This window comes from Cervus elaphus, chromosome 26, assembly GCF_910594005.1.
Source record: "Cervus elaphus chromosome 26, mCerEla1.1, whole genome shotgun sequence".
Classification (NCBI taxonomy): domain Eukaryota; kingdom Metazoa; phylum Chordata; class Mammalia; order Artiodactyla; family Cervidae; genus Cervus; species Cervus elaphus.
The window spans coordinates 48,647,123-48,671,188 of NC_057840.1; the positions used below are offsets into that span (position 1 = coordinate 48,647,123).

The 24,066-nt window shown below is 50.6% G+C and overlaps 1 protein-coding gene across 2 annotated transcripts in view; it reads left to right on the forward strand.

Moving 5' to 3' along the window:
* The window catches only part of SMOC2 (SPARC related modular calcium binding 2), a 155,303-nt gene that overhangs the window by 59,559 nt on the left and 71,678 nt on the right, over nt 1–24,066 (forward strand). Inside the window, exons 5-7 of one of the 2 annotated variants that reach the window (XM_043888666.1) lie at nt 12,692–12,739; nt 15,688–15,771; nt 17,207–17,281. In XM_043888666.1, the coding sequence (XP_043744601.1) occupies nt 12,692–12,739; nt 15,688–15,771; nt 17,207–17,281 (207 nt within the window). The remainder of the gene's footprint in view (nt 1–12,691; nt 12,740–15,687; nt 15,772–17,206; nt 17,282–24,066) is intronic. The other variant, XM_043888667.1, reaches the window with a different exon arrangement.

The following is a 24,066-nucleotide window of genomic DNA, read 5'->3' on the forward strand; positions in this document are numbered from 1 at the left end:
ACTAATGCCCCGTACTCAGCGAGCCTGCCGCCGACGCCACTGGCCGTGTGCTGACGGTCTTATTAATGTCTGCTCGTAACCGCAAAGGAAGTCAGTTTAGGTGGGATTATGGGGAATATCGGGATACATCTGCGTCACTGGACAAAGCCCAAAATATTATGAGGCCTTTGTTTTCAAGTAAGCTTAAACGAATGGAAGATCTGGTTCTGAACCACCATAGGTTACAGCAATTCGGGACTCGTAATTTTTAGGAGTGGCCGCGAGGACTGTGGTCAACAGCAGAAATGATCAAATGTTTTCGTTGGCTGAAAGAAGCGAGCCTTTCTGGGTTTGTATGTATATGATTGCAAAGAAAAAGCAGATCATTCTTCACAGATCCCTTTCCAGATGGTTTGTTTGTGTTATTTTATTACTCATAAGTGGACTTGATGTACCGAAGGTAATAATCCTGGTGGGAGAATAATCTATAAAAGGGCCTGTTTTCCATTAATATTTTACCAAAATGTTATAAATGATTCAGATCATTTTTATTTGAAAATGGTCTGCAGCTTGAGTTTTGATTAATTGGTGACGGAGACCTGTCAGATCATTTCCCAAGACATTTCATGATCTATGTGTCGCAACTACACTGGCTTAAATTTACTAAGGAAAAACACATGTTATGTAACAATACAAAACATCTTCCTGAATTTCTACAGACAATATTTAGGCATTTGTACGTAGAGTTTACTTTCAGGCCTCTTTTCTGTTTGAAGAGCAGGCATCTTATAATTAGAAATTCTGCCCATGGTTCAGATGTTTATACCAGGAGCCAAGTCACTGGTCAGAACTCATAACTGCTCCACCATGATGACACACGCAATTAACAGTAACACAAAACCTAATATTTCAAGCGACTGGTCATCACTTAAAAGCCAGAGGGTGTGCATAATGTGGAATTAAAATATATTTATTTTTAAAACTGTTTTGTCATCCAATACCTAAAAATTGCTGAAAATATGTTTTTAGTGAGCTAATATTTGCACCTAATAATTCTTTTACAAACTCATGGAGTAAATGAAAGAGAAAAAAAATTAGCGTAATGAGTTGGCCTCTGTGTCCCTCAGTCTGAAAGATGCTTGCAAATGCTTATTTCATTTCCACCAGGTACCAGCATTTTGAGTCGTGTTGAGCCTTATTTTATGAAGGAGAAAGCAGAAGACTTACCTGTTTCTGTGATGTTACTGACACCTTTTGAAAACTTAAGTAGTGTCTGAAAGCACTTTCTTAGAAAACCATGAGCAAAGTTGGCCGGGTTTCTTATGATTTCCCTGTAATACTTCATTTCTAGAATCAAAACACCTACTGTTCACTCACATTGATTTTTCCAACCAGGTAGCAGCCACATTTTACTGTGTAGAAATGTTCCATTTTTTTCACTGTCCATGTGGATTTTTTGGTTCAAGGGATGGGTATGGAAGTGAGATTCTTCCATTTTGCTTTGAATCTGGTGTTTATTGCATGGAAAATGCCTCGGAGGCAGGGAGGGGGTGTCTCTGAGGACACGTGTGGTGTGGTGGGGCAGGCTCCTTGGAGACCTGGTTCCTCCTTGTAGAAGCACCTTCCTTTTCACTTCTGTGGCTTGGTTTTACAGCTTGGCCAGAGTTATGAAAAAAGTCTATTAATCCCCAGCTGTATGCATGCTTTTATTCTGCAGAAACGTGGGCGGGGGAAGCAGGTGCCTGTGCTCAGAACATGTGTGGAGACCGTGCAGGGGAGTTTTGGGAGCACGGATTGCACACACACGCACAGTTTATGATGGGCTTTTGCATGATGTAGCAGGGCTTCTTCCCAACTGTAGATGCCTCCTCACCAATCACGTGGAAGAATGTGGTGATGGGCATCACTTTGCTGAGACTGTTTGACACCATGCGTGCCCGCTGGTCAGGCTCCATCCGCACACCCCGGGAGCCATCCTCGTTCCTTCCCTGGCTGACACCGGCTCTGGTTGGCATGCCTGGCACACTCTGTACAGGGAAGATGTCATTTCTGTCCAGTTTATTATAATCAGGTAAACGCCAGCATTCAACAGTGGTCTTTGGCCCTGGAGTTCACACCACGCTTTACCATAGAAACACTTCCTCTAGAAATTTAAAGATCAGAAAAAGGTATTAAAACAGCAGTAAGCACTAATGGTCGCTGAGAATGCATGTGTGTGTGTTATGAATTGGTGCAAACAGATGTGGCGGCAGCCTGTGAGGGGGGTGGGGAAGGTCCACTCATGGCTGATTGTGGTGGAGCAGAGGGGCCCGCCTGCCGCATCCCCCGGCCCACTCCTCCCCGAAAGACCTTCAAAGCAAGGATTCTTTTATTTCACAGTTGTGTGTCTTTAAGTCATTAATGCAAAGCCCCCAGATTCCTATGAATCAATAAGAAAACTGGAATAATGAGTCAATCTAGCAGAAAAAGTCAGAAGTCTTGAATAGTCAGCATTTGATAAATGAGGAAACCCTAAGGACCATCACTCAGTTGGTAAAGAATCCAACTGCAATTCGGGAGACCCGGGTTCAATCCCTGGGTGGGAAGATCCCCTGGAGACGGGGAAGGCTACCCACTCCAGTATTCTGACCTAGAGAATTCCATGGACTGTGTAGTCCATGGGGTCACAAAGTCAGACATGACTGAGTGACTTCCAAAAAAAAAAACGACCGGTGAGCAGAGGAAGAGATGCTTGGGCTCATTAGTATCGACCAGGGAGCTGCTCACCGGCCTCCTGGGAGACTCTGAATGCAGGGAGGGAGCTACTCCCCCCAACCACGGTGACTCCTCGTGACCCTGGGATCCCTCACCCACCTTCATAAGCTTCCGTAAGTCAGCTCACTTCCTTGCCTGCTGTCAGTCAGGAGCTGATGGATAATTGCACAGATTTTCAGGAGTGGATGACCAGCCTTGTCATTCCTTCTGGCTGTGGACTCATGACTGTCAATGGAGCTCAAGCTGCAGGAGGCAGAGGGCTTCCCTGGAGAGAAATCAGCCCCTTTGGCCCCTGTGGACACCTGCTTCCTGGGGACGGAGCCATTCACGGGGTGAGACCCCTGAGGACATGATCAGAGCCGTCCCTTCAGCGAATCGTGGTGGTCCTTCCCATGGGTCTTGTCCTTTAGAGAACACTCACTCCTCCTCCCTCCCTGGAAGCCCACTCCTCATTTCTTATTGATGACCACCTCCGCGAGCAGCGTTCACCAAGCGTTTGCTGGGCCAGGCGCCCACCTCTGCTCAGAGCTCTGCTGACACCCCTGTTGGGGGCCTGGGAGTTCTATGCAGAAGCTGCAGGCACTCAGGGAGGGGAAGGCTCACCGTCCAGGAGAACGAGGCTGGGGGGAGACGTCTGCAGGAGGTGGTGGAAAAGGGGCGTGTTGGCTGGCACAGGAAAGGGGCAGAACGGTTTCTCTCCCAGTGCTTATCAGCAAGATCAAACCAGTCCCTCCTAAAGGAAATCAACCCTGAATAGTCATTGGAAGGACTGATGCTGAAGCTGAAGCTCCAGTACTTAAAGCTTTGGCCAACTGATGTGAAGAGCTGACTCACTGGAAAAGACCCTGATGCTGGGAAAGATTGGAGGCAGGAGGAGAAGGGGACGACAGAGGATGAAATGGTTGGATGGCATCAACAACTCGATGGACATGAGTTTGAGCAAGCTCCGGGAGATGGTGATGGACAGGGAGGCCTGGCGTGCTGCAGTTTACGGGGTCGTGAAGAGTTGGACAGGCCTCCCTGGGGGCTCAGATGGTAAAGAATCTGCCTGCAGTTCAGGCTCAGTCCCTGGGTTGGGAAGATCCCTGGAGGAGGAAATGACAACCCCGTCCAGTATTCCTGCCTGGAGAATCCCATGGACAGAGGACCCTGGTGGGCTACGTCCGTGGGGTCGCAAAGCATCGGACACGACTGAGCGGCTGAACAATAACTGCCTGTCCCGCACCACATTTGCTCCTGAGTTGGGCGGGGAACATGAGGAGGGCGGAAGGCCTTCCCTTCTTCTGGGCCAGCAGCCAGTGACCCTGAGAGGCATTCAGGACCGAAGGCTGCTGTTTCAGCTGCATCCAGATGCACCCCCAGCCTCGCCTGGCCTGACAGCAGGTGGTCCTGCTTGAGGCTTGGAGATGGTTCCCCCAGCCCTGCTGGTTAGCCCCCGGGTCTGCAGGTCCGGGGCTGGGGGGCGTTGCTTGCTCCAGGGATGCTCAGAAAGGTCACGGCCACCCCCAGGGAACCCACCGAGTCTTCCTCCGTCCTTGGTGCTGCTGCAGGGCTGGGTCTCTGGGTCTCCACGTGGGCACAGCTGACCTGTAGTTACTCTGTAGGAGTTTTCTCTTGTTCTTCCTTCTGAAGGTTTGAAGGTGCACATTGCTGGGGGCAGGAGATAAGTTTAAAAACAAAGGGCTTCCTTCCGAGGGAGGATGTTTGTAGCTTGCTCCTTCTCGATTATTTGGAAATAGCTTCGGGGGTTGTAATCTCATCTTCCTCTGTAACAGCGCACCCGGGCCAAGAGCTTACTCCTGGCAGGAGTACAAAGCAGCTAAAGACGCTGGAAGGTGAGCCTACACGTAGGAGCTCTTCATGTTACAGTAGCCAAAGGATCTCCCCGTGTAGCTCAGCTTGAGGTGTGTGTTTGAAGTAAGCCACTGCAGGTTGTGGAAGAGACGAGAAACACCCGTGACGGGGCTGGCGAGCCTGCCTTCACCACTGCCCACCCCTCTTTAAGCTGAGTCAGTTGTAGGGACAGTGTCTCCTGGGAAGTGGAAATCTTGTTCAACAGGCCATGGCCCCAAGGAATGTTTGAGGAGTTTTTCCTTCAAGTGTAGGGTTTTAATGATGGAAAGCCGCCTGTGAGTTTGCCCTGCTCACATGCATGCTGACCGCTGCTTCTCAGACCAGCTTTTGGAAAAAATGTGGCTTTTGGAAGACCCGCTTATGCCTGACAGAGAACCTTGGAGTAGATTGAATAGCTTTTCTATATATTATTTACATGAATTGCACTACAGTCTTTGGGCTTTCCCATCAAGCCTAAAGTTTTGGCCTCTACCTGAAATGGTAGAACTGCATGTTTGTATGAGTATCTTTTTGATTTCTGAAAGTTTTCACTTTATAAAGAGAAGCTGGGTTGTTGTTGGTTTTTTTTCATGAATGAATTTCCCTGGCACTAAATTAAGGGCCCTGCGTAGCTAAGGAACTTGAAAGAAACATCCAGAACAATTGAATTCCCCAATATTGAAATCAACAACACAGCTGTGCTTCTGAAGTGTCTCTTTACGAGAATTCAAGTGCACATTAAGTTGCTTGCTGAATGGAAAAGGTTACAGATCAGAGAGAACATTTTTTTTCCCCTCAAAATGGCTTTTTCTTCAGGCTTAACAATTCTCTTCCTGAAAAATGATAGTTGTCAAAATAAAATATTTCAATAGCTATTGGCAAGGAAATGTGAAAACAAACATCCGTAATAAGAAGTAGAAAATGGACTAAGAGGGGGGCCCGCTTTTCAAGTGGACGAGAGCCCCGGGGGTGGGGCGGGCTTTGCTGCCAGCCTCAGTGTACATTTCACTAATGAAGCCATATTTCAGAGAAAAATATACATTATTTTACCTTCTAACACCTACTGTTATGATGATTTTTGAAGTATTAGGAAATTAACCTCCAAGATGAGAAGAAAAATAGCAATTTGATATAGACAACATGAGCTGCGCAAAATTTCCGATAAAAGTTCCAGATTGTGGAAATTTCAGAACACTGAAAAAATGTTTTAAAAATTAAGTCAAGCATTCAAGGGAAAGAGCACAGTGTGTGGCTATTGTGCCAAAGAAGACTGAGAAGCCCGTTTGAGAGTCAGCCTGTGGACCTCCTGCTGAGTGTCTGCCCAGCACCTGCCAGGAGGCAGCTCTGCTGGGGGCAACACGTCGGCCGGCCCGTGCCTGCTGCTGGTGCTGGGGGTGTCCATCTGTCTGTCTTTTCCTTTCCAGTTTAGGCTGCTTTTGCCTTATTTATCTACCTGATGGGCAACATTTTGGTATTATTATTTTTCCTCTCTGGAAAAATGTAATTACTGGTGTCTAATGGTTGGTTTGTATAATAATCTGCTCTATTATTGTATTGAATATTTCAGTATACACTTAATTTGGTGGCTCATTTATCATCACATCCTTCATTACGTTAAGAGTTCTCTATAAGTTGTCCTCTTCACACTTAGGCATAAATGGATTTTTCTTATATTTTTTTAATACTTAAGAAAACTTTATAAGTTAAACTAAAAGTCTTTTAGAACTCACTGGTCCCAGGCTCTATAACTCTATACAAAGGACAGTGGGTTATCTCTTCCAGAGGTATACCATATCTCTGAATTAAAAAAATGTATGTATTTTCCTGCTTTTTCTTTTTTTTTTACACAAACAGTACTTTTTTTTAAAACAGCACCTTTTAAATATCAGTGGTCAAATGTTGGAAAGATTTATGAAACTATTGACCATGAATGACCTTTTTGCAGGAATGATACTAATGCTTGTTTTCCCTGGCCAGTGAAGCATGTAACATTCAGACATTAAAGTGGACCCTGATGGAAGGTAAATAAGAAATAATCTCTAATTTTTTTAAACTGTGATTTCCGTATTTCCTCTCTTACCATCTTGAGAAGGGCACTCTCAGATGGCGGACGTCAGGGCACTCAGCTCAGAGCCGAGCTCAGCGTCCCTTTTATCTGACGCTGTCTCACCAGGAATCCCAGCTACTCAAAGGCAGCATCACCAGGGAAGAGGGAAGACCCGAGATGGGGGAGCCCAGCCCCACAGCCTCTCCCCTTCGGGATGGGCTAGGCCTCCCTCCCGTCAGCTTCTCAGAGGCTCACTGTGGGGAAACAGGCCAACTTCGTTTGCATTCTGCATCCACAGAAGTGTAAAAACAGGACAACAGGAGACGTTGCGGTAGGTCGAGGGAGCCGCTGGGTCTTGACAGACAAGACCGAGACAAGTTATGGAAAGAGAAAGAATCCATTAATAACAATACTGTTAATACCAACAACTGCAGAGCGCTCAGGCCAAGCCCTTTTCCTTAGAGCTTTGGAACCCAAGTTTCAGTCCACAAAGAGCTGGATGACAGAATTTCTGATCCAGGGGGTCTGGAGGGGAGTCCGAAGTCCTGCCTTCTTGACCAGTTTCCAGGTGAGGACACTGGTCTCCTGGGCAGTGGGGCGCCTGCCCGAGAGCCCAACCTTGCCGTGACCCGTCCCCAGCTCTGGGTGAGGGACGTAGGGCCTGGCTCGGCTCTCCTCAAGGAGGCCTGACCGGTCCACTGGGCCCTGTCATGGTCCCACCACCAGGACGTGACCTGCGCTGAGCAGGAGGGTTGCCCCGAGTCCCTCAGGCATCTGGGAGGGAAGGTGCACTTCAGGCCAGCAGGTGATGCTGAGAAGGTGGGGGTGGCTGCAGGGGCTGCCCACGGCAGTGGGCAGAACTCACCTGGGGGCACCGGGTCCCTGGCGCGGGGCTGGTGGGCGGTCTGCAGTGTCCTGGCCCAGGAGCCCCTGCGTTGGCCCCAGAGAGGCATGCACCTTTGACCCGGGCTGGCATGCGGGGGTGAGCTCCGGAGGACGCTCCGTCCCCGGGGATGCCCACTTCAGGGTTGGCAGAGGGAGAAGGGCCCTGGCACCCACTCCAGCTCACCCTGCCTTTGCTGCCCTCTAGGCCAGGCTGCTCACCCACTGCCTGGCCGGGTCCACCTTCTCGGAGCCCTTCCCCCGCCTCTGGCCTTGGAGGGTGACCCCAGGTGACCCCGGGTCACAGCTGGGTCCCTGGAGTCTGTCTTCAAGGGTTTAGACTCTGGAGAGCAGGCTTTTGTATCAGGGGCTCTAGGGAGTGAAACTCTGGCTTCGTGGGTGACTTCTGCCAAGGGAGAAAGCTGGTGAGGATGCGAGTGGACATTGAAGGCATCTGAAAAGTGGGGTGGGGGGGTCACGGAACAGTGTCTCCCCTTACTTGGCTGGTGGGGTCCAGTCAGGCAAGGCCAGGGCAGCCCTCAGCCCTGGGGCTGCGCTGATGCTGCCTCGCAGGCAGCTGGAAGGCTCCGCGGTGCTCAGGTTTCCCGGCTCCTCCGCTGCTTTGACCCAAGCGTTCACCGAGCTGCACCCCCATCCGCTCTGGGAGGTCACTGGGGGGACGGAGCCACAGTGACCTGTCAGACGTCACCCTGGGCTGTCATCGTGCATGTTGGTCTGACTGCATGGAGGCCCCCAGCACCCCACAGAAGGCCTGCAGGAGGCAGGCTGCTCTCCAGGGACTCTGACTCTGACGCCGCCTCGGTGTCCAGCACCCACTCCTCCCCTGCGTGTTCCTGCCTCTGCGCTCCAGGCCCTGCGCCCGTCCGCAGCTGGGAGTGGGCGAGCGGGCCTGGGGTCAAACAGAGCTGTCAGAGCGCCCGGAGGTGTATGACCCTTCAGGCTGGGCTCAGGCCGTCCCCACGCTGGTGTCTGAGAGGCCGTGGTGCAGAGAGTCACCTGCCTGCCGTGTCCTCGCAGACAGAGGATGCGCAGAAGGACACAGACGTGGCAGAGACGCTTCTGGGCACCGGCTGTGCCCTGGGACCCTCTCCTCCCGGGCACACGGTGTGTGCCTCTCTGTCCTCTCTGCCTCGTGCCTTCCTCCTTCCCTTTTTCTCCAGGAGGTCCGCCCCGACTGCTCAGACCACATCAGCTCCTCCGTGGGCTAAAATTACCGGCACGGCCCCCAGCTCTGCCTTTACTGGTCAGTGACCTTGGGCTGTTAGGCCACTCTCGGGGTCTCAGCGTCCTCATCTAATGGGCCTAACGGGGGTACCCGCTTCAGGGTTGCTGTTGGCATTAGAGGACTTAGTGTGTGTGAAGTTCGTAGAATGATGACCAGCACACAACAGGAACTGTGCAGACATCCACCGTGTACCCCGGTCATGTGAGTAATTTCTAATGCCTTTCACTCCAAAGGAAATGGGACTTTTTGTGCGGTATCTGCTGAGCATGTTGAATGAGCCAATGAATGAAAGTGGTCACAGAGAGGCCGGTTCACACGGGTGTTCTGCCAGTGGCGGCACATTTTGGCCACTCACTCTGAGCGGAGACAGAGCTGCTCTTTGCTGTGAGTGGCTGTCACCCTCTTGATGCGCAGGATGTCCACACGTGGAGAGAGAGGCTTCAGGAGGAAAAACAGCACACAGACACCCGAGTGTCCTGGGATATTTTAAGGGAGCACTCACGGAGCCCTCTGCTGTATGTTGGTTTCTCTGCGGGCTTCTGGCCGCCTGAGAGGCAGGTCATCCCCACGCTGCCCTTTCAGAGATGAGGAGACTCAGCATCGGGCAGGCGGGCACACCTGCCAGGCACAGAGCTGGTGGGAGGCGAGGTCCGTCCGTCTCCCACACGCTTCCTGCTTCCCGCAACGCCCTGCCTCCCTCTCTCCCATGATCATTCTTGTCGCCTGCATGGAATCCTGCCCGGAAAGTATGAGGAGGGCAGCCAGACAGCGCCTGGGACAAGGCAGGAGTTCCCACTCTGGAGGAAGGGCCTAGAAGGACACTGAGACCGTGCTTAGGTGAAGAGCTTCATGGACCTCTGCTCCCAAGAGTCCAGGGTCAGCAGTCCCAGTGGGAAGAGAAGTGCTCGTCCAGAAGGGAAGGAAAGGGGAGCTGAGCCTCTCAGCTCTTCTAGTCCCCCTCCCTGCCTGTCCCCCTCCCCCCCATTTCCTCCCCCTCCCCCTCTCCTCCCCTCCCCCCTCCCTCCCTACATTCCTTCCTCCCTTTCTCTTCCTCTTTCTTTCCTTCTTTTGCTCATTCTTTCATTTTTCCTTCTTTCTTTTTCTTTCCTCCTTCCTTCCTTCCTTGCTCCCCCCTTTCTTCCTCTCTCCCTCTCTCTGGCTGCAGCAAAGCCACATGACGGTGTGACTCTGCTCCTGAGATTCCAGAAAGGGATAAATCATGCCGCTTGTTTAACTCCGCTCTGAAGGACCATCAATCGCCTGCTAAACAAGTGCCCGCCTGCAGTGCGCTGACCTCATTAAACCCTCTGACGGCTCCTCTGGCCGCACACATCACAGACCCTCCTCCCTTAGTCATTTCCAAAGTGCATTTAGTGCTTGTGAAAGGAGCTGTCTTGGACCACCAACTCTCTCAGCAAACGCTGCACCTCCTCGGGCTGTTTTGGCAGCACGCTGGCATTGCTGAGTGTAGCTGGATTTGAACCAAGGGCTCGGGGACTACAGGCTCATTATTCTTTTCCTGAACCATCGACGGCTCCTCACATTGTGTTTCTGTGGTTTTCTCCACCAGAAATGCATACAGTAATTGCTAAAAAAGCCACCCTTTTAAAATAGCGTTTAAATGGGATGAGATGTCACAAATGGAAGGAATTCAAAGATGCCCTTTGAAATAGGAATCTGAGGGGCAGAGGCTTCCTCTCTGAAGGCTCAGCCAACCAGTCGTGGTCTGCGGAGCTGTTTACTGCCGTCCACACTCGTGTTTCTAGGCCCCTTTTGCTGCACTTCCATCCTGGAATGTCACCTGCAAATTCTTCAGCAAATTCCTACCTCCAGAAAAACGTAGTGGAAGAAAAGAGTGGCTTTGTGGTTCTGGGTTCCTGGATTCCACTTTGCATTGCGGCTTTGCCATGAGGAGCGCAATGTTCAGCTGGCCCCGGGTCCTGGAGGACAGGGTACTGGGGAGCTGCGGCGGGGAGGGCGGGGAGGTCTTTCCGTCTAGAGGCAGCTGGACGGGAAATCAATTCCCCACTGGCCTCATCCCCCAGTCCTATGCAACAAAATATTTGGAGTGGATTATCAAGGGACACTTGGTGCTGTGTTAAAATTATTTTCACCTCTTAAGAACAAGGTAGAATTAACTTCATGTGGATTTAAGTGAACACTGGTTGAATCTGGAGTGGTGGCTGATGAGAAAGCCATGAGACTGGTTGGTTCAGAGAGAGACAGGACGCCTGAGGGAGGGGATCTATACTTTCTAAATGTTGCCTTCAGACCTCAGATGCCCATCACATTATGAACCAGCAGCTTGGAGACTTCAGGCCCTAGATTACAAAAATATTATCTTGATTCAATTGAGACACTCCCTGGGGGTGGGGGTGGGACTTCCATTTATTATTTGGGATGTTTGCATTTAGCTCAGAATAGTCAAACCTACATAGTTGTATCCAGAAATATTATCGAAATATTGTCATTTCTCAGTCAGCACAAAAAAACATTTTTTGAGTCACGGGCTGCAGAAACACATGATAAAAATAAACGGATGACTAAGAAACTTAAGCCTGTTAACAAATCTGGATTTGTAGAGAGAGGGTACGAAGGGAGAAGTGGGCAAAGCGGGATCCTGGAAGCTCTGAGCGGCCACACAGGGAGCCCGCTTTGTGTCTCTGGGGATTCTCACCAGAGGGAAAGCCCTGTGGTTTGCCCCTGGAAAGCAGGTGACGTTTCACTGTGTGGTACCAGCCACCGCTGGGAAGTTGTGCAGGTAGATGGGCCAGGAAGATCCTGCTCCCTTTCATCTATCAACCAGGCTGCATTTCCGAGGGCCTGTGGTCCAGGCGTTCCGGAGGAGCAGCCTGGACGGGAGGGGAGCTGTGGCTCCTGCAGACCCACTCAGGCCACGTGAGGGTTCGCTGGGGAGTCCTGCTGCTTCCTGCAAACCTGCTGACGACGCTCGGCTGAGAGTGTGGGGGCCGACCCCGCAGCGCCTCTTCCGTCAGTGTTTGGGGGGTGAGCCGTGCCCCTGAGTTATGCCCTGTCCTTCAGGACCTCTGCCTATAGCCAGCTGCTCATGCATTCCCCACTACAGAACCATCATGCTTCCAAGACCAATGTCCTAAAGTTCATATCTTTAGTATAAATGCGGATCTGCATGTCAAATTCCAAATTGAAAAAACAAACAATGAATTTCCAGTTTTACTCCATGAGATGTTTTATCTGCATAGTCTAGCCTCACATATGACTAGGGTAATTCTGAATGACTCCTGGGTGGAATGTTCTGAAGTGGATGGGTAGATAAACTCCAGATGAATGTGGGACAGAACTTCTTTCTTCCTTGGAGTAGGTGTAATGATGATGAGGTGAAAATCTTGCTGCCGTAACAGTGTCCATCTAATGAGGAAGATAGGACAGCATCCCTATTCATAACATGAACCTTTTGGAGCAACATAATTGTTAACATGCTGTTATAAGTTACTGAGTTTACGTTCTATTTCCTGTTCTCCCCTTATGAAAAAATGGTTCCTCAGTTTTCCATAAGTCAGAATTCAGCTAAAGCTAGGGTTTTTATTGATCTTTAGTTGCAGAACTTCTTACTGCTTTTTAAAAGTTTTTTAAAAATCTAATTCACTCTATTACCCCCACATGATGTATGTTAAAAAGGTTCTTATGATATTTTTCAGGTGAAGAAGCTGCTGTATTTCATACCTAGAGGGTCTCACATGCATCATGAGTCAGGCAGCCACAGAAGGAGGAGCTAATATCATTTCCTAGTTTTGGGCTGTGATTTCAGATGACAGAGTCACCCAGGAGGTGACTGGGTAGCTTGTATATGTTAACTAGAAAGTGACAAAGCCCTGCAAATTAATCAAAATGGAATAAAATATCTGTGTTAACAGTTAGCGGTGACCATCTGAAGGCCAAGAATAATTTCACCCCCTATTGTCCCCTTTTAGGTTCCGTAAATGAAAAAGTTCCCCAGAGGGAAGGCACAGGAAAAACAGGTAACTATCTTAAAATGAACTTCCTTGGTGTTTTTTGACAGCAAATCCGATCTATGCCTTAAAATAGCCTCTCAATTTAAAACGTCAGCGTATATCAGTGACGGTGATATGTGAGAGCTGAAACAATCTGTTAATTATTATTTATTCAGCAAATGTTTATTCAGCCCTTACGATTGCTGGGACTTTGCAGGTGCCGGGCACGTGGCTCGTTGGGTGACCCACTTGTGTCCATGTCAGGCCTTCTCGGGGCTTGTGTTGGGACCACTTGAGGATGGAGTTAGCATCATCTCGGGTCCACACCTGGGCAGAGGACTCTGGGGCTGGTGTGAGACTCTAACATGGCAGTTGAGGGGGGCACTGATTGGGACATGTCTGCTGCTCCTCGTAAGAAACAAGGGGGCTTTTTCCATCTTTGACAGTCATCTCTTCTGGGATCAGTGCCCACAAGCACCAGATGGAATAGCGAGTGTTTCCTTTGGAAATCACCCGGCAGGTCCATCTCTCCTGGCCACGGCCTTTGCCCTTTCCTCATCTGGCATGGGCTTCCCTGGGGGCTCAGCTGGTGAAGAAGCCACCTGCAGTGCAGGAGACCTGGGTTCCATCCCTGGGTTGGGAAGATCCCCTGGAGAAGGGAAAGTCTACCCACTCCAGTATTCTGGCCTAGAGAATCCCATGGACTACAGTCCATGGGGTCGCAAAGAGTCAGACACGACTGAGCGACTTTCACTTTCACTTTTCAGCTATTAGTCCCAGTGACACATTTTCTGTTTTCATCTGATATCAATCTGAATTCAGAATTTATTTTTAAGATGAAATAAAAATAATGTATTATCATCTTGGGCTACCACTTCCCAGGCTAGTGGTAAAGAATCTGCCTGCCAATTCAGGAGACATAAGAGATGTGGGTTCAGTCCCTGAAGAGGGAAGATCCTCTGGAGGAGGCCGTGGCAACCCCCTCCAGGATTCTTGCCTAGGAAATCCCATGGACAGAGAAGCCTGGAGGGCTGCAGTCCCTGGACTGCAAAGAGTTGGACACGATTGAAATGACTTAGCACACATGCTCCCATCTTAGGCACTTAGGGAGAGGGTTTCTGTTTAGGAAGGAAGGAGAAGTGATTACACAGTGTTGGGGTTTGAGTCTCTGAGATGCTGGGGGGCATGCTGCTGTATCTTAGAGAAGGGGAAGTGTAAATGTTCATGGTTAGAAACAATAATCAAATACTGAACGAATGACAGAGAGAAATACAATTTCAGGGGCTCCCTCACTCCTGCTCATGGTGATACAGGTCGATTCCACTGTGGATGTATTTTTTTAATCCCTCGGGAATTGGCCTGTGGGCTCAGAAACGGATTTAAGGAAAGAACACATTGCTTCTACTGAAGCCCCTTGATCTATAGATATGCCTGTCAGGGAAATACCAGAAATAAGTAGCAGAGCTGGTTTATCAGGGAAGTGAGATATTTGGCAACCTGTCCTGGAGGCAGAGTGTAGGGCACTGAGCTGTCCATGACTTTACATCGTTGTCTGAAGCTGAGTCCAGTAGGTGCGGAGGCTCCTTACACCAGGACAGGCTCTCGGGGGGGCCTGAGCAGGATGGTGGGTGCGGAGGGTCATGCTGTAGGGGGCTAAGGGCTGAGGCAGGGATGTGGGGGCCTCTGGTGTTGGCTTTAGGGGTGGGGGATGGAAGGCACCCATCCTTGTCCCTCAAGGACAAGCCCTTCTCGCCTTGATTCTCAGCTGAGAACTCAGACTGGTCCGGACCCAGGGATTAGGGCTGCTGGCCCCTAAGGGGTGACCTGCTCAGGCCTCAGCTAAAATGTACAGCTTTAACTGTGTCCTTGATGGATGTTAATTGTGGCCTTGATGGACATTCACTGTCCTTGATGGCTGTCATTCCAGAGGACCTTCAGTATGCAAAGACATTTTCTCACTTATGTTCTGTTAAGACTCTCAGATATGTTAAATATGTTTTAAATATGTTCCCCATTTTATTCTTGGAAGAAGATTACAGAATATTCAGTAGCAAAATACTCTGAGTTTATTGCTGCTATCATTATTAGACTTGGATATTTCAAATCAAGCTACATCTAGTCAGTATTTTGACAGATGGCGAGATTTTTTCTCAAGACATTGTTAAAGAATTTTTAAAATGCTCTCTTTTGGCTTTCCCCTGGAAAGAACTTATGGGAAACCTCAGTCTCCCTCTTTGGGTTGCTGGGGCCCTGATGAGTCAGAGTCCACTAGATCAGCCACATGGCCGCCCCTCCTCTGTTACTGCTCGACGAATTGTGATCCTGAAGCTATTAAAAAACAAAATCACACCAGTAGACAAGCCTGGGGGAAAACACCAGGATGGTTCTCAGGAGCACCCCCCCCCCAATGTGCACTGTTAGGGCGTTGCTGACTGGGGGCTCCTTGTCCGGGGGCTTCTAGGGGCTTGGTTACCAGAGCACCCAAAGTGTACTTTTCAACTAATTCAATGAAGACTGTGTCCTTGGGATAAAGTCCTCAGCAAATGGTACAGAGTTTGCTGACTGATGCCCCTCCCTCTGAACTCAGGCGCTTCCCCCTGTCCCACGACCCCATTCCTTACCCGACCCCCACCCCCGCCTTGCAGGAGGCCTGGGTGCTGAGAGACCCGCGGGGCACCGTCCAGGCCCTGGTCTCTGGCCCAGCCTTCCATTCAGAAACCCAGGGCAGAGCAGGGGTCAGGCCCCTACCCCGAACCCCCATTGCTGCCGCCCGCCCCTCGCCCACTCAGGGGGCTCCCAAGGTTCCCACCCGATGTCTCCCCCACCCCGCGGGGTTGTTTGGGGCCACGCGTGTCTGTTCTTTTGCGTCTATGGGTGCCGCATGCTGGGTTGTGGTTTGGTGGATCGTGGGGTGTATGCTATCCGGAGGGTCCAGCCTCTATGCACACTTACTTCACTTACTCTCATAATTGTAGTCTCCTTGCAAATCTTTTCCGTTCTGAATTCAGATGATGCCTCAGCTCCAGCGCTGGAGACTCAGCCTCAAGGAGATGAGGAAGGTGAGTGTCCACGGGGAGCCGGGTGGGGTGCTGCGGGCCTGGGGGCGCTTCATGGCCTTGTGCTCAGACTCGCCTGGGATGGGCTGGGTTTGCCTTTTCCAGCTTTATTTGCGAGGCCTCGTGTCCCGCTGAGGGCCTCCGCGTGTGCCGTGGGACTTTCACACAGCACATGCAGAGGCGAAATCTCTGAGCTGGCATTTTGTCATCTGGATAACATGAAGGATGTATTTCCAAAGCTGCAAAAACATATGCGGTTTCCCTGCTTATGCTCCACATCATGTGATTATCACACATGTGGTGCCTGAGACCAGCCTTGTAAAGTGGCAAAGATGCGTCTCAGGCTCATTAAGTTTGCATCATGGGAACGATGGCTTTCCTACTCCTGGCCTTGAACACACTGTTGTAGCTGTTTGCCTCTGTGTCACCCATTCTCAGGGCAAAAGGGATCAGGCCTGAAGGCCAAGTGTAAGGAGCGTACATAATACATAAATCAGAGCTCAGAAGTGCTTTGCAAACAGCAACAGTGATAGTCATGATAACTGACTTCTGTCTGGCCCTGGATGCCACGCGCTCTATCACCAGAGCTCACCAAGCCCTTGGAGCCCCATCTCATAGACGACAGTTGTCTGAGATCACAGAGCCCGCAGGTGACGAGGGTGCCTCTGGCCAGCTGGTGGGCCTCAGCGTGGTTCTCGGGCGAGTGGTATCCAGACCGCACTGTAAATGCTTAAAATTACTCAAATGCAAGTTGCATCTGTTACTATTACTACCACAGGTTTGTTCCCAGATGTTGTAGGCAAAATTGTATTTTGCATACAATTCATATGTAAAGATACGTATTGAATCTTTCGGGCTTCACTGGTGGCTCAACGGTAATGAGTCGGCCTGCAGTGCAGGAGACGAGGGGTTCAGTCCCTGGGTCAGGAAGATCCCCTGGAGGAGGGATTGACAACCTACACAAGTATTCTTGCCTGGAGAATCCCGTGGAGAGGAGCCTGGCGGGCTATGGTCATGGGGTCGCAGAGTCGGACTTGACCTAGTGGCTAGAACAGCACCGCACGTTGCATCCTTCACCTGAGTGAAGGCCTGTGTGTTACCCAAGAATCGATCTTCACCACACAAGGCTGTGTTTTTGTACTTTGGGGCTTTTTGCTAAAACCTCTTTCTTTCTGGTGGAAACTGTATGGACTCACATAGCTTTTGTTTGAACTTTTGGATGAAGAAAGAAAGAAAAGACATTTGCTAAAGCTTTTCAGAACGCACATTTTCATTTCTCTTTGTTTCATGCACATAAATATTTTACATTTTTTAAATGTATAATGTGTATTTACTGATCATACTTTTTTGGGCTTTTAGGTTGCCTGCTGAACTCTTTGAGAGACTTTGTATTTTCATGATGAATTAAAATAACTATTGTTTTATTTTGGTTCAATAGATGTTGCATCACGGTACCCCACACTTTGGACTGAACAAGTTAAAAGTCGACAGAACAAAACCAATAAGAATTCAGGTAAAAGGGGGACCTATATGACTGAGTTAACAGACCCAGAAAGTGGCCTTGTTTTCTGGAAGTTACCTGCAGAGCACATGTTTTTCTCTGCTCACCAATGAGTCATGCAAATAATGCTGTGGTTTGCCCATCAGAATATAGTTCAAATTTGGGTGTTTTATTAAATTTGCTAAGTTGTAGAACATATTATAGAATTTTTAAATTTTTTCTCAGAAATTAATGCATTTTCCTATTGCATAAAGACATTAACCTGTACATTTCTCTTACAAACTTTAGAAAATGAGTTAGTGTTGTACAATCTTGTCACTCTATTTCCAAAGGTTATTTAGTTTGGTTTGCTTCTGTGCATATAGATCAGTGCATGGCAAATTAATTCAAACATTGAAAGCTTCAGATTTACTGGTGGATCTTGAAATCCTCTATGGAAGAATTAGTGTGACAGTACTTAATTTGAGAAACAAATGTAAAAGTGTCATTTGAAATGTACATTAAGAAAAAACAATTTTAATTGTCAGTGGGAAGCTATTTGGGGTTTGACAGAGTTAGTTCCATTTAAGTTCATAGAACAAATGCATTTGTGTTTCACCCATCACCTACTGTTACCAGATTTTCAAGCTTATGTGACCTGTCAATCATAATTAACTAGTAAAAACACTGCAGACGTTCAGTATTTAGTGGGACTGAAAAGAATGTTTCAGGAAATTCTAGTTTGCATAAGTTATCCTACACTGTAATTTGATTTAAATCAGCCTAAATGTGTAGAGCACAAAACAGTGACATTGATTTATAGCCACAGGACATGAAATTATGGGATTATATCTGTGTCTAATATCCCTGTGTCCAGGAATGTTCTCAATGAGGGTCTGAATAAAGTCAGCCCTAGGTGGTATTTTAAGATGTTAAATATGTATGTACTTTATAAAGTTTAGTGATGAAATGGCAAATAGTCATAGGTTTTATGTAATGACCACCACTGTCATTGAGATTTCAGTGTCAGAAGAGCTTCATTTGTGTTTAACTTAAAAGATACTTCTACTGATAATCTTCTTTGGTAGAAGGGGACACATTTACTTAACAAATAATTTGTGACTCTTTGTTATTCCATGTTTTTAAAAATCTGTGTTGCTTCTCTGTACTGTTTTCATTCCTTTATAGAAGAAGCCAAACAGAAAATGTTTTGCTTTTTTTCTCCAATGTTTCTCTACATCAGTTAAAAGTGCTGTTTCTGCTCCCAGAGTTAGAACTAAAATGACAGAATAATACCTGCGTTACCAAACACAGAAGTACAGCCACGCAGAGTGGGGGCTGCCCTGAGGACGTGATCACCGTGGCTCGGGGCATAAAGGGAGAGTCGTTTTGGGGAGGGACCTTTTTACAGAGGAAGCAAAGTACTCCGAGCCTACGGAAGTTTGCTCATGCTGGCCTCAGTAAATGTTTATTCATGTGTTCCATGGCCACTTTGATGTTATCATCGCTTTTTTATCTAAAACTAAGTGAATCAAGGGGTTTCCCATGTGGCTCAGTGGTGAAGAATCCACCTGCCAATGCGGAGGGCCCGGGTTCAATCCCTGGGTCGGGAAGATCCCTTGGAGGAGGGAATGGCTACCCACTCCTGTATTCTTGCCTGAAAAATCCTGTGGGCAGAGGAGTCTGGTGGGCTACAGTCCATGGGGTTGCAAAGAGTCGGACACGACTTAGCGATTAAAGAACAAGTGAATCAAAAAATAAACAAATGCATTAATAACTGAAAAATTGATTTAGTCTAAGTAACATACAGTTTCTCTGCTGAACTTTTAGTAATTGAAATTCAGTATAAGCATAAATGAAATATTCCTCTGTTGGCTCGTTTTGCAGGGAAAGTATCACTTTCATTTTTCAACCCAATGTACATGAGTAAGTGAGTCAAACCTAAAACTGTGTTTTACTTGGGAATGCATTACTCAATTTCTTTCTGTTAATATATAATTGGGAGTGTCCATATATTTCTTCATGCTCTTGAATCACCTTCTCATATTCAATTTTATCATTCTACTTATAGAAGTTACAAAGATTGATTACAAAGTTTTACCAAATAAGAGATATTGTGACATATTGTTTAATTATTTAAAATGAACTTATGTCTCTATTTATTAAGCCAACACTCTTTCCCTATGATACATTAACTGCTTCCTGGATTTCTGCCTGGTTTCCCTTTAATCCAGTCTAGAATATTAAAGCGCAGTGCACTTTTTTTGTTGGTTGGACCGGTAGTGATAATGATAGAGGCGCTACCATCTCTTGTGCTCCCCGTGGGCCCGCACCTCTCACGCGTGGCTGGGCTTGCGTTCTGCTCGGCGGGCAGGAGCCAGCGGGGCCGCTGTGTGTCCTGCCTCGGTCCTCAGAGGAGGACATGGTCACACGCAAGGCAGCGGATGCTTGCAGGGCCCCTGAGCGCAGGACCTGAGGGCTGTCTGGCCTGTCCCAGCCTGCCCTCGCCACTGTACTGTGGGGGCAGGACGCCTCCCGCTCCCACGGGGACGTGGCGTCTAGCCCTGGTCACGGTGCGCCTGTGCCACCCTGGAGCCTTGAGATCAAAGTCTTCGTCACACGAGGGCCCGGCGCAGAGAAGGCTGGGCTGGGAGGGACACAGGGGTCTCCACCGGGGCCTGCTGACGCTTCGGTCCCCCTGCCTCCCCGCTTTTCATCTCCTTGCTCTTTGCCTCCAAGACTGTTCTTCCCGGCCTCATCCTCAGCCTGCGCTGCCTCACCTGCACTCCTTCCCTGTCCTGCTCCTGGGGCTGTGCTTTCTGCGGTTCAAACATTCTCGGCCCTCGGTCACCCCTGGGTCTTCTCGGACCCCAGCGCTAGGAGCGCAGACCTCGTCCCTGCTCCTAGCACATGCCTACCTGCACGTGTCCACCCGCCCCACCCGCTCATGTCTGTCTGCCCGCCCGCGCGTGTCCACCTGCCCCCCCCACGTGTCCACCTGGCCCCCCCACACGTGTCCACCTGTCCTCCCCACACGTGTCCACCTGCCCCCCCCACACGTGTCCGCCTGCCCCCCACATATGTCCACCTGCCCCCCACACGTGTCCACCTGCCCCCCCCACACGTGTCCACCTGCCCCCCCACACGTGTCCACCTGCCCCCCACACGTGTCCACCTGCCCCCCACACGTGTCCACCTGCCCCCCACACGTGTCCACCTGCCCCCCACATGTGTCCACCTGCCCCCCACACGTGTCCACCTGCCCCCCACACGTGTCCACCTGCCCTCCCACATGTGTCCACCTGCCCCCCCCACACGTGTCCACCTGCCCCCCTGCACATGTCCACCCCCCCCGCACGTGTCCACCCGCCCCCCCCCGCTCATGTCTATCTGCCCGCCCACACGTGTCCACCTGCCCCCCACATGTGTCCACCTGCCCCCCACACGTGTCCACCTGCCCTCCCCACACGTGTCCACCTGCCCCCCACACGTGTCCACCTGCCCTCCCACATGTGTCCACCTGCCCCCCCCCACACGTGTCCACCTGCCCCCCTGCACATGTCCACCCCCCCGCACGTGTCCACCCGCCCCCCCCCCGCTCATGTCTATCTGCCCGCCCACACGTGTCCACCTGCCCCCCAGCACGTGTCCGCTTGCCCCCCCCACCTGCATGTGTCCACCCGCTCCCTCTGTATGCAGCCGACACCCTCCCTCTGGGCGCGTGCTCAGCATCACTCCTGTCTGCTCCGGGCTGTTGTGCTGTGTAGACCTGCTCTTGTGACCGGGTCCCCCACAGCCTGAGTTGAGCCTGCCCCCAGATCCCCAGCGCAGGGTGGGGGCAGCGGGGCCCCTTCCTCAGCCTGGCAGAGAGGGGAGGCAGCCCCCTGACCCGGCGCGGCCCCTTCTAGATGATTGGGGGTCCCTGCAGCCTGCTTCCTCTGCTCGCTACCACCCAGCCGCGTCAGCGTCCCGCCCAGAAGGTCCCCGCGTCCAGCCTGATGGTTCCCTGCCTGTCCAATGGGCCCCGGCGGCCCGGTCTCTTGGCCAAGCCCGTTGTTGCTGGGAAGGCATTTTGTGGATAAGAGTCACATTCAGATGAGTGGCTTTGAGTCAAGGAGGTTCCCCTTCCCCCTCGAAGGGCTCACCCAGCAGGCCCCCCAGGATGGCCTGTGGGGGCGGCAAGTGGGGGCAGACTCTGTTTATCTTTTCCATCAGGAAGGAGCCGAGGGCGCTCTGTCTTCCCATTATTTACTTCACATGAATAATTCACAGCACGGCGGGCCTGTCCCCCTGTGTGGACCCTGCGGTGCTGCAGGCGAGCGGGGCTCTGCAGGTCACAGGGCGCCCGGGCCCCCGGGCAGCATGCAGGGCAGGGCCGCCCCGGGGCCTGCCTGCCCTGGGAGAGGAGGCGCTCCTGATGCTGCTTCCCATCCAGGCCCTCATCTCCCTGCCTCCTATCCAGCCCCATATCTCCCTGCCTCCTATCCAGGCCCTCATCTCCCTGCCTCCTATCCAGGCCCTCATCTCCCTGCCTCCTATCCAGCCCCACATCTCCGACAGCTGCCTGGAAACAGGAGTTCTAAGGGCCGGGGCAGGCTCTGCCCTGAGTGCGCTGTGTGCCAGGGCCCCCGGGAGCACCTGTTGGCACTGGGATCCCTCATCTATTCACTTTAGGAGTCAATCTGTGGTTTGGGGGTCTTCCCAGGTGGCTCAGGGTAGGGAACACGCCCGCCAATGCAGGGGACGCAAGAGACCTGGGTCGGGAATATCCCCTGGAGGAGGGCACAGCAGCCCACTCCAGTGCTCTTGCCTGGAGTGGACAGAGGAGCCTGGTGGGCTAGAGTCAGTGGGGCGCAGAGTCGGACACAGAGAGCTGAGCTCGCGTGCATGCACGCTGCGGCTCGGGAAGGCCGAGCTGCTCCCCCCTCGCTCAGGCCATGGCCACCGACACGATCTTGGTGCCGCCGCAGGGCCCAGCCTGGCCGAGGGTGCCAGCGTCCACTCCCAGCGGCTTAGAGCGGGTGATGCTTCCCGCAGGGCAGAGAGTGCCAGCGTGGGGCGGCGGGCATTTGGCTTCATTATTTATTGCAAAGCCCAGGTTGGCAGAGGGAGCATGTCTTCTTTCTCTCTCTGCCCGCGGCTCTTCCGAACCCGAGCCTGAGCCAAGGAGCTGACCCCCAAGACCTCCGGAGGTGGCACCCTGAGCCCCAGGGTGCTGTGTTGGCCGCAGACCCGGCAGGACACACGCAGACCGCGGGGCTGCTCTGATAAAGAAGCTGCGGCGTTAGCTGTCTTCTCATTTGTGGTCTTTATAAGTTTTGCATGTGAGCTGGAGCAAAACTAGAGGCCCCAGTTTTTGCCATCTCTGAAACCCTCCTCCCACTTGGAAGAAAAATATTTCTCCCTTCCTAAACCATTAAAAACAGCTCTGTTTTCCATCCAAGAGAGGTTCTGTATCTCAAGATGTTCCACAGTTTTATGGGACCCCCTCCGTGGAAACATTTTTCTGTTTTATTCAGGGTTGATAATTTTTGTTTTATTGCGCATATTAAAATTATGGCCAAAAGATGATTATCTTTTGATTCTGCTTTAAATCATGGTAAATTGCATTCCCTGGGGGAAAAGAACACCAATTATATTTCTCTTCCTTTGTAAGTTTTAAAACATTATTTCCTCATTTCCCTTTCTACCTCATTCTTCAAGCATGACCTTATAAAACACCAAGATGCCAACTACATTCTTAAGTTATAAAGTGTCGGTCATTTGAAGATATTAAGATACTAAAATAAATCAAGTAGCTCCTTTTCAAGGTGAAGTCTAAAAGTGTATTACTTACAAGTATTATTAATAAGTAAGCTACTAAAATGTACATGAAGATTTATCCAAGTTTCCTAACTATAAAGGGGGATTTTTAACTCCAATCACATTTAATTCTTACATGTCAGTATTGAAACGCTGGTTAAATAATCAGGTTGCAAGATTTCAACATAAGTACAGAAAACATTAATGAAAGTGTGCAAATTGTTTCTCAGCCAGCTGACAACACATACCAGCCTTATACACATACAGGCCTTTGTCCTCTCAGTGTGTGAAAAAAAGAGGGGGGCATTCGGCTTATTTATTCTCTCTGTATAAATGAGATTTAATCCATCATTGGATCAGTGAGGCCTGATGTTAAATGGTGTCCTCTGTAGATCCATAGCTATTGAATACAATTTTGGGAAAGCTTGTTTTGTTCCAGGCAAGTGCTGTGCGATTGAATAATATACGGCCCACTGCCCCCCCGCCTTCGGGGTAAGCACACTTTGCAACGTCTCTGCGTGGCCGGGAGGGGCCTAGCCCAGGTCTGACTGTGCACCGAGCCAGCCCCTTCCCTGAGCTGCGGCTCCGGGCCCCCTTTCCCGAGGCGCCTCTGTGGCTGACTGCGGGTTGGGAAACCTGTCTGCCTGTGGAGACATCTGGACAATGCTGGCCGTCCTTCTCCGGCCAGGCTGTCCCCTGGGGAGGGACGTGACGGCAGGTGACTCTGGCCCGGTGGACGGACCGCGGGTGTGAGAACTGGGGAGGCGGCACGTCTCCACCCCGGACCCCCGCACACGAGGCCGAGGCCGCCTCCTCGTCCCCGACACAGATGCCCCTGTGCTGCGCCGGGGCTCGGTGAGCTGAGCTGCCTGGGCCTGGCCGTCCCGTGTCCCGAGCCCCTGGGTCTGACCTCCTTCTAACTCGCGTTACAGCCACTACTGCTGCTCCGAGCCCCCGGGGCCTTGGGAAGGGCGGGGCTGAGCTGGGTTCCCACACAGCCCCGCGAACCTGATGAA